Consider the following 12,903-nt stretch of genomic DNA (forward strand, 5'->3'; position numbering starts at 1 on the left):
TGCCCTTGCTTCCCCTGCAGGGAGTGGAAAAACTTCCCTGGCTTCAGTGGGACAATGGCTGGGCATCTATGACAAGCAATCCCATAAACATTGTTACTTTCAGACCCTAATTCTGCAATTAGTGAATACAAAGGGCCCTGCGTAAAGTCCAGGGCTGGAATTACCACGTTGACTTTCCTGATGATTTATCTGGGGCACCAGGGAACTGCTGTATAACTTAATTACCTCAGCACTACAACAGTTACTTGGAGGCATTGTGCATAAACCAGGTATTTATTGTGCTCAAGGAAGAACCTGCACAGCTAAAAATCATATCATGAGTGTGCAGGGAAATCCTTTGTGATTTGAATGCTGCCAGTGTATGAAAAACTAAAACACAATCATGTATGGCCAGGTGCTGAATGACAGTGGAGAGCACAAAGCAGTATTGTCTGCAGTCCAGGTGAAGAATTAAACAAATTGAAGTTTGTCAAAGCTTCTCTGGTGGTATCATGGTCAATTGGCTTGAATATTGGCGTCATAATTTGGATTAGTATTTAAATAGCTTGCAAATGTGATGGTATAATACAGTAATTCCTGCCTTTATCACAAAAGTCTGGTCTGGTGCACTTTGGCCTCCTATGCAAAGCAGCAAGGGAGTGATCTGAAAACATGCTGTGCTGTGGTCTGACAGACACCACAGATGTCCAGGACCTTTGTAGCCAGGCTGTTATTTGGTTTCACACATCTCAGATGGATTTGTGTGCAGGTTACAAAGGTCTCGAATCGCTGACTGTTTAACACAACCACCTACCAGGCCTCAGGAGCAAACCAACAGCTGCTTTTGGCTTGGAATAAAAGTGGAATTCGAATATTTTGAATTGTGTGTCAGAGGAAGTGGGCTGTGTTTGGAAGAGCCTCTGCTCTTCCAGGCTGAAGTCTGGCATCACGTGCTCTCGCTACTGCATTGTAACAAGCGCCTCCATAGTAAACAAGCAGCTGTTGAACTCTTTGGAGGTCATGCAGCTGGAATACAGAATAAATGACATTATGTGGAAATTCTGGGGATTAAATTGTTGGAAGACTGCTAACTAGACAAAGCAATGCTTTATTTTTTTGTCATGTGTTGTAAGAAACAGAGGTGGGAGAAGCTGGGGTGCTGAGCAAAGGCTCAGGAGATGATGTTCCTGCTCTCTCCTGCCACATGTCAATTAAATTTTCTGTGCTCTCATTTCATGTCTACAGGATGAAAGTAGCAGCAGTTCCTTTCTCCTTTGTGTTGTCTGATGTCATTGGTTCCTGATGGCTACAGAAGTCATTTATGGTCCTTATCTTTGTGCCTTTAGAGAATGCTTGAAGGCGAGTGATCGATATTAATTGTTTCACGTCTGTTTTCTGAAAGGCCAGCACGTTTGAGCACTGCAGCTGACTGGCTCAGGGTGTGCAGGGTCTCAGTTGGTGTTCTCAGCACCAACACCTTGTTTTCTATGTGCTTTTTGGTACAGTGACATGCCATGATGAGAGTTTTGCATTTCATCCATGGTTGTAGTTGTCACAAGGGTACGCAAGATGTTCCTTGTGAATTATGGTTGGCTTTCAACATGTTGTCCTCCATCCTGACAGTGCTTGAGGTCAAACCTTATGGGTTCATCCTGAAAGCCTTTGAGGGATTTTTTTGAGAGTGGGAAGTGCTTCTTGGCACTAAAATCCTTTGGCAAAGCTTCTGTAAGATAATGCTTTAAAATCACCTGTGTGTGACTCCAGGTTTTAGATGCTGTTTGTACAAAGCTTTGGCCCATTAGATCGTGGACAGAGGGCATCTTGCAGGACTGACTCTTTCTGAGTCCTGCTTTCCAAACCTCACTTTGTTCTTGTTAAGCCTGGTCTAACCTAGACTGTGAAAAAATACAACTCCACAAGGTTGCCTGCTTGCTCTTGGAATTGTTTCTTCCTCGCTGACACCTCACATTTGCATCCAAGTATGTTCTGAGGTTGGAGCTGCTGATTTCCAAAATTCTTTGTCCTTTTTGGCTCCTGCTTCTGGGAGCTGCAGCCACAGTGGGTAATTTGACATCAGTCAGCTTGGTAGAGGTGGAAAATTCATGGGCATGCTGTGGGATCAGCCTTGCTGCACTCGTGCCTAGATGCAAAGCCTTCACTAGCTTGAGTGAAAACATCTATTGTGTGATTTGGCTGAGGCCAAATTGTGCTTTTTCTGGCAATTTCCAACAAAAATGCTGCTAAGACTCTTGCTATGAAGTGGCAGGACAGTAGTATGTCCTTAAACATGATTTTCCTGAATAATTGTTTGAAACGGGCAAATTATTTGCAGGGTGCTTCCTGAAAGGAAACTGAATTTGTGTTTAGGAAGTTCTGAGATAAGTTTAACAATTCATACTTCTTAATTTTATTATTTAACTTCTAAAATATTGCAAGAAATATATTAGATATGTTATTTAGATTTTCTGCTGTGGATTAAAGTAAAGCTTATTCATTTTAGCAAGGGAAAATGTTGTCCTGAGAGTTTTGATCAGAGCTGAACCTTAATTCTGCATTCCTCCTCAGAGGAAAGATTGGAAATGGTGAAGAAGAAAATCTGGCAACTGCAGAAAAACAAACTGTTTCTGATTGAGGGTTAATGGGCTCTTATGAAGGAAAACAAGAATTTTACATGTAGCATCAGTGTATGTGGTGTAACAAAAGGGGCTTCCACTGGTTGTAAATGAAGTGGGATCTGAAACACAGGCCACAGTTTAGTACAGTGGAAGAAATCCTTTCTCTTGAAGGAAAATGTAGAGGTTTCTTTTCATAGTTATGCTTAGTAACTGAATAATAGCATTTCTAAGGTATTTTTTGCATTAAATCAGAGAACTGTGTAAGTTTTTGTCTCTGTGTTGTGGCAGAGGTGTCTCTGTATTTATATACACTGGTGGCAAACACATCTTAATGAATGTAATAACTTTTTGTTTTTCTAGGTTAGTGGATGACCGGTGTGTGGTTCAGCCAGAGGCTGGTGACCTTGCTAATCCTCCAAAGAAGTTCAGAGGTCAGTAACTGGGGATAATTTCTCTTTAATGACCAATCGATTCATGTTCCAACTCCTCGAGCGCTTTGCCTCACCGGATGTGTAACTTCCCAGATGGTTTGTGAGCACGCTGGGGAAGTTTCAAACTGGAATGTGAATGACAGATTTTGAGAGCTAAATACAAAACTTGCCAAGGCACGAGAAGCAGGTGGAAAATATAGGGAAAGGGACTAATTTTCTTGTAGTCCAAGAGTTGGTTGCTGCTCTGCACACTGAAGGCTGGATGACAAACTCTTTGCTCCAGCCCTGCTCTTGCCGTAAATGGGAAACAAGCTTGTGAGGTCCAAAACTACTTGAGCTGCTGGATTGTTTATTTCTTGTAAAGATAAGACAGCATTTTGAAGGACTACCCCCACATTTTTTGTCAGCTTTTTATTTTGCTTTTGCTTAAAACCGTATCTGATTTTTTTTTCAACTTGACCTTGTAGATTTGGATAATTCTGCTGCTCTGCTTATTGGAAAAAAATAACAGTGCGCTGACAACATGTGGTTTGTACTTCTTGAGTGCTAAAAAATACTCTTAACTGTGCCAAAACAGAACCTTACTAGACCTCCTTTGGCTTAAAAGGGATTGGATTCACACCAGTTATGGAGGGCAATAAGTTTCATGGCTGCTTGTATTTATTTTAAATTATTTTTAAGGTCCCTTCCATACCAAAACTTTCTATGATCTTGAGGGGTTGCACTGACATTCATAACTTTATTACTTTATTCTCAGTGTTTCTGTATATGCTATTATTGCAAAAAAAAAAAAAGGGCATTTAAACCATTGAGAGACTGAAATTCTGCTTTCCCAGAGCATTCAAGATTTTTTTCCATTATAAATTCAGGAAACATCAACAGTTGGTTCCAGTTCCAGCTGTGAGCATTCAGCCCATTGGCAGATCTTGGAAACTGAGAAAGCGAGAATGTGTACTTAGGAACTAGGAGTACTAAATTTCAGTCACTTGCCAGACTAACTTCATAGCAGAGATGGGGATGGCATCCAGTGTGGCTTTCAGGCTACCTGAGTGTGATTTCATCCTCTTGCTGCCTGGAAATACTTCTATAAATCACGGTTTCCAGGTTGCACAAAATTTCAGGTCGGGATCCTCGAACAGTTTTCTGTCACTGGACTATCCTGATGTGTTCCCAAAGAGGAGCTTATCCAGGATTCTAGATAAGACCAAGGTCACTGGGAAAGGTTTGTGATGATATAATTGAAGAATACACCCAAGTATCTCCAATCTGAACAGAGGTTAAAGGCACAGCCCTAATTTTTTCATTGGTTGGTGTTTGAGGGATTGATTTTATAACTTGAGAACAGGAGAGTTCTTTTATTGCAGTTCTGTGTTGTTAATTTCTAACTTCAAACGGCAAAGATGAGAAAAGTTGATAGTGTTCTGTGTTGATTTTTTTGGGGGTATTTTTGTAAGTGATTTCAACAGCCTCAGGTGTGTCTGGGCACTTTGCTGCAGGGTGAAAACTTGTTGAACTGTCAGCACTGATGCCTGGTCAGCAGCAGTGGCAGTACATGTGGAGGTAGAACAGATGTCAGGAGTGGATGAGGCACTGCCAAGATGCACAGCTGTTTGCTGCTGCTGCTGGGGAGAGCAGGGGCTGCACTCCTGTGTTACATCCCAGCTTCTGCAGGGGGATGTTTGCTATTAGTTGTAGACAGTTTTGGCTCTGTTCTCTGTTGTAACCTCTGTCTCTTGCCTCCACATCCCTTTATCTTTAGCTGCCTCTGCTCCCTCTTCTCCACAGCACCTAACCTTTCCTCCAATTCAGATCCTCCTCTTCTTAGGAATCCCCTCTTGTCCCTTTCCCTTCCTGCCCCAAATCCTGTTAGTATCTACTTTCCTCGTCCCCCCTGCTGCCTCTTACCTCCCTTTGCAGCCTCTCTTCCAGTCGCTCCTTAGCTCTTTCTAGTTTACTGTGCACCCAGATGTCACTTAATTTTGGTATTGCCAGCATTGTGGTAGCATGAAAATTTGGATTAGCTGCAACATAAAGTCACAGAATGGTTTTGGTTGTAAGGGACCTTAAAGATTATCTTATTCTACCCCCTGCCATGGGCAGGGACACCTTCCGCTATCCCAGGTTGCTCCAAGCCCCATCCAACCTGGCCTTCGACACTTCCAGAGATCCAGGGGCAGCCACAGCTTCTCTGGGCGACCTGTACCAGGGCCTCACCACCCTCCCAGGGAAGAATTTCCTCCTAATATCCAATCTAAACCTACTTTCTGTCAGTTTGAAGCCATTCCCCCTTGTCCTGTCACTCCAGGCCCTTTTTAAAAACCCCTTGCCAGCTTTCTTTAGGCCTTTAGTTACTGGGAGGTGCTATAAGGTGTCTAACACCTGTAGGAGAAAATAAATTGGTGAAAAAGTGAGTTTTGTGACCTTAATTGATGCAACTCACCACTCTATAACATATTGTTAGGGGCTGCATGCAGTACCATATTCCTGCTGCTTCGGGTAATCAAGGTGTACTTGGGAGGGTGGCTGCAGCAAAAATAAAGCCATTGTTTGGATGTTTTCTCTTTCACCTCACAAGTCAAATTCCAAGTGTGGGAATAGCAGGAGTTTTGCTGGGAGCTCAGCAGGAACCTGCTGTCTAACTGGGATTTAGTGCCTGGTGCCACAGAGGTGTCTCTACTGCAAAAGCACCCAAAAGCCCATCTCTGCCATGCTTTGTTAAATTTTGTAGCTCTGCTTAGAGCACTGAGGCAAAAGAGTTGCTAAATGCTGGTCCTTTAACCAAGAAATGTAAGCAAAATGCATATTTTTCTCCCCAAGCATCTTCTGGGAAATAGCCTTCAATTAAAACAGCAAAGTTAATAAATGAAACAAAAACTGCTTTAAGTACATTCTTGACATAAAAAGAAGACTTAGGCATGAATGATTAATTGAATGATTAGACATAAGCAACTGAAAATAACATCTAACAGCAGGATGAGTGGGGCCCCTTCAGTAATAGCAACTGCTGTCTGCATGGTTTACAATGTTTTTATCACTGAGAGCTGAACTGGCGTTGATTTGAGGTTAGAGCATGACCTGGGAGTCAAAGAAGTATGAGAAAAAACATATTTCTAACAAGATGTTTAGATTTCAAGGACTGACTCTGAAAATTAACATCAGAGGACCGTGCTTGGTCTTTTTTGGTTATACTTTATCAACCCTTTCCCCAACGGAAGGAAAAAAAACAACCCAAAGATTGCGGTTTTGAACTATTTGTGTGTCTCCTACAGAGTTTGCTCAGAGAACAAATTAAGGTGCTGAGCTGTTGGCCTGAACTGAAAGCCTATGAAAAGAGGTGTCTCAAAATAGCAGTTTCATTTTTGTCATGTGTTTACTTTCTTTTTTCTTCTTGAGTGGGTGGTTGCTATTCTGGTTGTTTCGGAACACCCCCCAGAACGGGGTGTTGTTCAGCTGAGGAAAGATGTGGTTGCTTTTCATGTCGTGTCCACACGAAGCAGCTGTGGTCCCAATTTCTCCTTCAGTCACACTGGGATGAACCTGGAGTGGCTCTGTGTTCACATCCAGGTTGGCATCAGTGCACAGGAGGGTAGAATTTGGTCCCACATGTGTTTCCTGAAGTCTGATGAAAAAACCACCAAACTTTTTCCTTGTTTTGCTGTTGAATTTAAGGGACTGATCAAGCCAGGTGCTGCTTGTCCTAAATCAAACTGGAGCTAGTGGAAGCCAAGGCATTTATTGCTGTGGTGGAAATGCTGCAGGGCCAGGTTCACAGAGATTAGGAAGAACAGTGTGTGCCAGAAGTCGTGTACCTTTGAAGAAAAGCCACATCATGAGCCACAGAACTGCAAGTTTCCTCAGCCTGTGACCTTAAACGCACTTCAGCTTGGTGCTGTTATCTCCAATAGGAAGCACTTTGAGCTTCCAAGGTGTAAAATAGAACAGATAAGACCTGCTGGTTGGTCAGATTTAGCAGCTCTGAAAAAGGAGCACAGTTCTGCCTTTTATTTGTAAAACTAAGTTTGTACACTGGTTTAAAATTCTTTACGTTTTGTACCCCTTTTTCTTGGGGCATCTGCAATGAGAGTGATGTTTGAGTTGCCAAATATCCTCTCTTTTTCAATTATTAGTCTGATCTAACCTTTTTCTGATGTTGTTCTTTCCTCTTCTCTCCCTTCCATTATGTTGTTCTGTGCTCTCTCCTTTCTTCCTCCCACCTGCCATTTTCCTTTTTACTTGCTTTCTACATACTTTTGGTTTATTTTTGTGTTTTCTACCTGTTTCTCAGTTCCATAATTGCTTTCATTTGCTTCTCAGACTCCTGACAGCTTTTTTCCTTGTCCTTCTTAGGACTCTTCTTTGCCTCGCTCCTTGCTCCCTCATATTTTCCCCTTTTCATTCTCACTTCAGTTCTTTTTCACCTTCCTGTATTTTTTTTTCCAAAACATGTAGATTTGTACACACTGTGATTTAATAGCCACATCACTTCCGCTTACCCATTTCTCAGCCTGCTGCTTTTGGTAAAGCCACGTGATGATTTCTCTAGTTCTGCAAATCACAGAAATCTTCCATTGTGGGCAAGAGTTGAATTTCTAACACTTAAAAAAAAAAACAAGAAGGGGAAGGGAGAGAAAGCATCTGACAAATATTGTTCTAAACTGTCTTTATTCAATATCAAGGAGCATTTAAAGGGCATATAGGAGTTATTTTCCTTTTCAGACCTCCTGAGTGTAGTTGCTATTTGTTTATCTTTGATAATGCCTATTTAATTAGAGTCCTCAGGAAGAGAAACATTTATGTAAAACCCCATAAAGTAATGAATTAGGAACTAGGATTATCTGAGAATGTCTGGAGAAGTTAGAAGAGATGATCTGTTTCATCACTGGGTTGCTGGACTGACCTCCAGGAGGGCTGAGCTCTTCATCGCTGTGTGTGCTGGAAAGTTGCTTTATGATCTTATGTTCCAGTTTCTCTTTATTTCCCTGTTTATTTAAATTACAGCATCTCTAGGGCAGGCACTGTTCCACACCCCCATGATGTTTAGGATCATGAAGCTTGAATTTACATAGTATCCTATTGTTACTGTAATAAAAGAAGTAGGGGGGAAAAAAACCAAACCAGAAAAAACTAATAAGATGATCCACTTTTAATGTAGCTGGAATCCTAAAAAACAAAATCAAAAAGGAAAAAGCTTGTCTGGAAGCAAATAATTTAGTCCATAAATTGAGGGAAAACACAATTGAAATAATAATGATTTTAAAGAAGTTGGAAAGCACTAGACTGGAAGTCAGGAGAGCTGTATGCTGCTGAGGTTATCCAGCCCCTGCTCTACATTTCCTTTTCCTTGAGAACTAACATCAGGAAAAATTCACCCACCTTTGGAAAGAGGAGCCCCACAGCAGTGACTGCACATCTGTGCACATCTCGAGTTCCTCTGCAGAGTGGGAACACTGAGTCTCTGCAGGAGAATGGGAAGCGCTGTGTTTACTCAAGGAGCAGGATGTGTGGGGAGTAGCTGAGAAATGAAGACTGGTCCTATAAAAAGAAGGTATTGTTGCTTCAGAGAAATAAATGTTTCATGAAGCCTTCTGAGAAGGCACGTTAATTATAGATTACACAAAATAATAGCAGAGTTTTTGTCTTAAGAGCTGAAATCCCGATACTTCAAATAAAATCTCCTACAACACAGAGTAGGATTTAATGGTACACAGCAGTTTGTAATATTTTTTTTCCCCTCCTTGTTTCCAGGATATTGTAAAAATTACCTGGGAGTTATGTACTCTAGGTTGCATGATATAATTCCCATTATGAATGATCCCCTTTGAAACGAAAGCAAACACCTTTGCAAGGTGGCTGGGCTTGCTTTGATAAGGATTTGTAACACTTTTTCCTGGGAACAGCAACTCAGGGCTGCCATGAGGGAGCAAACCTGTGAGGACTTGGCATCAGTGCCAAGGAAAGTTCTGCCACTGCTGGTAATTCTGTATGAACAAGCTTTGCCACTGGGGTGGATAAGTCCCCAGACAATGCTTGGCCATCTGTGACACTTAAATACAGAAGGCTAATATTTTGGGATAGGCCTTCCTTTGACATCTATAGTTTGCAGCCCATTTGGGGAAGAGTTTCACCCTGTAACACACAGGCAGTCCTGTATGTTCTTACCAGTCTTACAGCTACACTGTTCCTTCCTGTCACCAGTTAATACATGTGGTGTGTGAAAGGACAGTTACCGACATTTGCTAAGGAAAATGTCTTTCAAGCCTGGCTTTTAGACCAGCTGATGATAGTCTCATAGTCTCACACAGTCTCACCTATGTGAGACTAGGTATAGTTTGTCATTCTAAAAGTAGTCAGCTTTGGACGAATCATGAGCCTCTATTTCCAGTTTATAGGACTGTCACTGGACAAAATAAACCCCAAAGTCAGGGAATTTCACAAAATTCAGCTTATTGCCAATTAACATGACCTTTCAATTACTGACTGCAGTCTCCTCAGGGTGTACCTGCTCCTCTCTTGTTTGCACAGCCACCATGCTCAGGTGGTTCTTCCCTCCTTACCTCCTTTTTCTCTCGTCTGTTGGATGGTGGTGATGTTCAGATTGTGTCACTTTGATTTAAAAAAACCCAAACTAACTGTAAAAACAACTTAGTGAAGGTGCACAGAGACCTGAACTCTGTGTTAACCTCCTTGGTGGCTTGTAGGTGAATATGAATGAGTGCAATCCTTGTTTTCAGCAGTGTCAGAAGGAGTTGGGCAGCCAGGGGGACATCAGGATTGTCATGTCACCCTGCTTGTGGTGTCACTGCCATCGAGCTGTTTGGTGGCTGTGTTTAAACGCTGGTACCTAGACATTTCTGGGCAAAGAAAACCAACCAAAGCACAATTACAAATGGAGGAAATGTCTTTCAGCAGGACTGAGGAGTGTTTCTTTCAATCTCTCCCCAGACTGCCTTTTCAAGGTGTGTCCCATGAACAGATATTCAGCCCAGAAGCAGTACTGGAAAGCCAAGCAAGCCAAACAAGGAAACCACACTGAAGCAGCACTGCTGAAGAAACTCCAAGTAAGAGACATCTGTGTTTGTAATCTTATCTCAATCTGCAGGCTGTGGAGTTACAATGGCACAAGAAAAAATAATAAGTGCCTTGGGAACCACTGTGATGGGTATTATTATGCCACCATGGCAACTCTGTGTTCTCCTTAACTCTCTTACCTCCTGGCTGGCATTTGTTGCCCCTGGCTTGGTTTTTGTCTTGCTTTGGACTGGGGGCTGTGCCTGTGCTATAAGCAAGGTATTGCTTCCAGAAGTTTTGTGAAGTAAAAATGGAGTTGTTAAAACCTGGTTTAAATTATGCTGGAAGTCCTTTCCAGGAGTTAGGCAGAAGAGTGGACAAAGATATGTTCTCAGTGCTTTGGTCTGGAAATTCCTCAGCATTGTGGTTGTCCTTGCTTTCCTTCTGGGTGATCCTTTTCTGAAACATTTTGCAGATTCTATTTTGCCTCAGATACAGTGTGGATGGAGCAGCCCCTCTGGCTCTGAAGAACAGCTGGCCTGATGTTATAGCTGAATGCACAAGGCTCAGTGAAGACAAGGACATGTCAAACCTGATGACAGTTCCACAGGCAGTGGAGAGGCTGCCAGTGCTCCCAGTTAAAAACAGCAAGGCAGGCACAGGGTGTGTGGCCAGAGTTACACAGCCATTAGTGGTAGGAGCTCGGAGTTTGTTCTGTGGTTGTGTTTGACCCAGACTATTGTGCTTAGCCTGGATGTTGCCAGCTGTGACCTACTAGTTTTGTTTTGTCACAAAGTCCGTGTATTTGTAAGCAAGTAAAACCCCGACAAGTAAAAGGAATGGTGACAGTGAGAAGCTAATCATAGGCCTTTTTGGTTTTTTTTCTCCCCTTCAGGATGAAATAAAACCCCTGGAATGACTTATTGTGCTTGAAATATTTAAAAATATGTTGTATCTAAAGTGGGATCCATAAATTGTGACTGAGCTTCTATTCTGGATAATAAAAAAAACAGAATCAGCATCAGAATTTTGGTGCTAATATTATCAGTTCAGTGGTGCTCGCGTTTTAAATGTGATACCATTTCCTTTTTCTCTGTTTCAGTAGCCAAATACAGGTACTGATTTTGTAGAGTTTAAAGCAATAATCATTCTCTTGCAGCACGCAGCAGAACTGGAACAAAAGCAGAATGAAAGCGAGAACAGAAAGCTGCTGGGCGAGATTGTAAAATACAGCAATGTCATACAGGTAAACCCATTGAAATCCCTCTGCCTTCTCTCGGTGTTGGAAGGGAAACAGTTGTTTTATTTCAAAGTTACAGTGAAAATGAAAGTAACCACCGTAATCTGGATTGCCAAGGGTCAGGTAAACACAGTTTGGTGAAGTTTACAATATTGTGCTTTTCTGCCTTGTTTTAAAGCCTGCCAGAAGTGCTGCACATTGGTGTTTAAATAAGATGTCATAATAAAAATCCTGTGTGTGATATTTGGTGCTGCAGTTTGGAATCTGAACGTAAATATGTGCCTTTTATTTGCAAGATTTATTTCCAAATTGTCTTGTAGAGGTGCTGCACAGCTCCTTTTAAATCATTGAAGTAATTTGTATTTCCTGACATATAAATGAGACAGAAGCTGTGTTCTTAAGTGCAGTACAACTTTCCTGTAATGGATGAAATTCCTGAAGGTAACACTGTAATAGACCTGTTTAGTGTGTGCTGTAAAATTGATCACTGACACATTTCTCTCAATCTGAGATATATCATCAGTTTAGTTTTCCTAAACTGTACTATACTTTGATAACTCTCTTCTAGTTTTATTTTGTCTTTATATATATTATGAAAAATCACTCCCATGTGAAACCTGCAGCTCCTCCTTTGACTGGAGGGAGAGAAAGCATCAGCTGTCCTAATTATTTTAATTATTTATTTTAATTATTCTGTGTTCACAGCTGCTGCACATAAAAAGTAACAAGTACCTCACAGTCAATAAGAGGCTGCCAGCCCTGTTGGAGAAGAATGCCATGAGGGTGTCTCTGGATGCTGCAGGGAATGAGGGATCCTGGTTTTATATCCAGCCCTTCTGGAAGCTGAGGAGTGAAGGTGACAATGTAAGTGGAGATGCTGAATGTGTGAGAGAGAGAAGGCAGAAAGTTTCCAGAAGACACCTGATTTCTTTGCTACTGGCCTATTTCATAATGGATTAAGTTCAGGAAAAAAATACTTTAAGCAGTGCTTGGGACTATTGGCTTTCATGGGTAACTAGAAGCTGTTTCCAAATTATATGATCTGGAATCTGAACTGCTGCCACATTCATCTGAGCCTCTGCTGACCTGTGTTGGGGCATCTTTGCTAAGTCTGCCTGTTGTGTGCAGTTTTACAAAGCTGATAATAACTCATAGAGTAAATTTTTTTTAAAGGGTTGTTTTTTTTTTCAAATATTCCAGACAAGATTTTTATTCGAGAGGTCAGTGGAGAATGTCTCTAGGAAATACATCAGTCTGTATTCCCCCTCAGCATGAAAGTGGTATCTATGACTGGAACTCGGTTGGATAGTGTGGGAAGTCTTTTCTTGGTAGGTCTCAGTAGGAGTTTTGCATCTTGGTAAGAGGAAGGGTACGTAGGAAAGCTCTTTGCTGCAGATCTGAGAGCTGTGCCCTGAGATCACAACTTGGCACTTCATTCTCTTGGCTGTGGCTTGGTTAAGTGCCCACTGTGGAGAATTCAGATCTGGGAAGGCCACATATGAACTTGTGTGGTTTTATAGTGTAGATCTGGCTGGGAATATTTGCCCCCTCTTGCCTGTGCAGGGATCAGTGAAAGCTCTCTCAGGATCACAGATGGGAATGCCTCTTTTCTCCTGGATTTTCTCTTGTT

General features: G+C 41.8%; 1 protein-coding gene across 2 annotated transcripts in view; it reads left to right on the forward strand.

Moving 5' to 3' along the window:
• The window catches only part of ITPR2 (inositol 1,4,5-trisphosphate receptor type 2), a 237,783-nt gene that overhangs the window by 24,982 nt on the left and 199,898 nt on the right, over positions 1-12,903 (forward strand). The window contains exons 2-5 of one of the 2 annotated variants that reach the window (XM_027693537.1): positions 2,955-3,025; positions 9,968-10,083; positions 11,193-11,279; positions 11,979-12,137. In XM_027693537.1, coding sequence (XP_027549338.1) covers positions 2,955-3,025; positions 9,968-10,083; positions 11,193-11,279; positions 11,979-12,137 — 433 coding nt within the window. Of the gene's footprint in view, positions 1-2,954; positions 3,026-9,967; positions 10,084-11,192; positions 11,280-11,978; positions 12,138-12,903 lie in introns of those variants that run through there. The other variant, XM_027693538.1, reaches the window with a different exon arrangement.

Source organism: Neopelma chrysocephalum, unplaced genomic scaffold, assembly GCF_003984885.1.
Source record: "Neopelma chrysocephalum unplaced genomic scaffold, ASM398488v2 Primary Assembly neopelma1_92, whole genome shotgun sequence".
In the NCBI taxonomy this organism is placed as follows: Eukaryota; Metazoa; Chordata; class Aves; order Passeriformes; family Pipridae; genus Neopelma; species Neopelma chrysocephalum.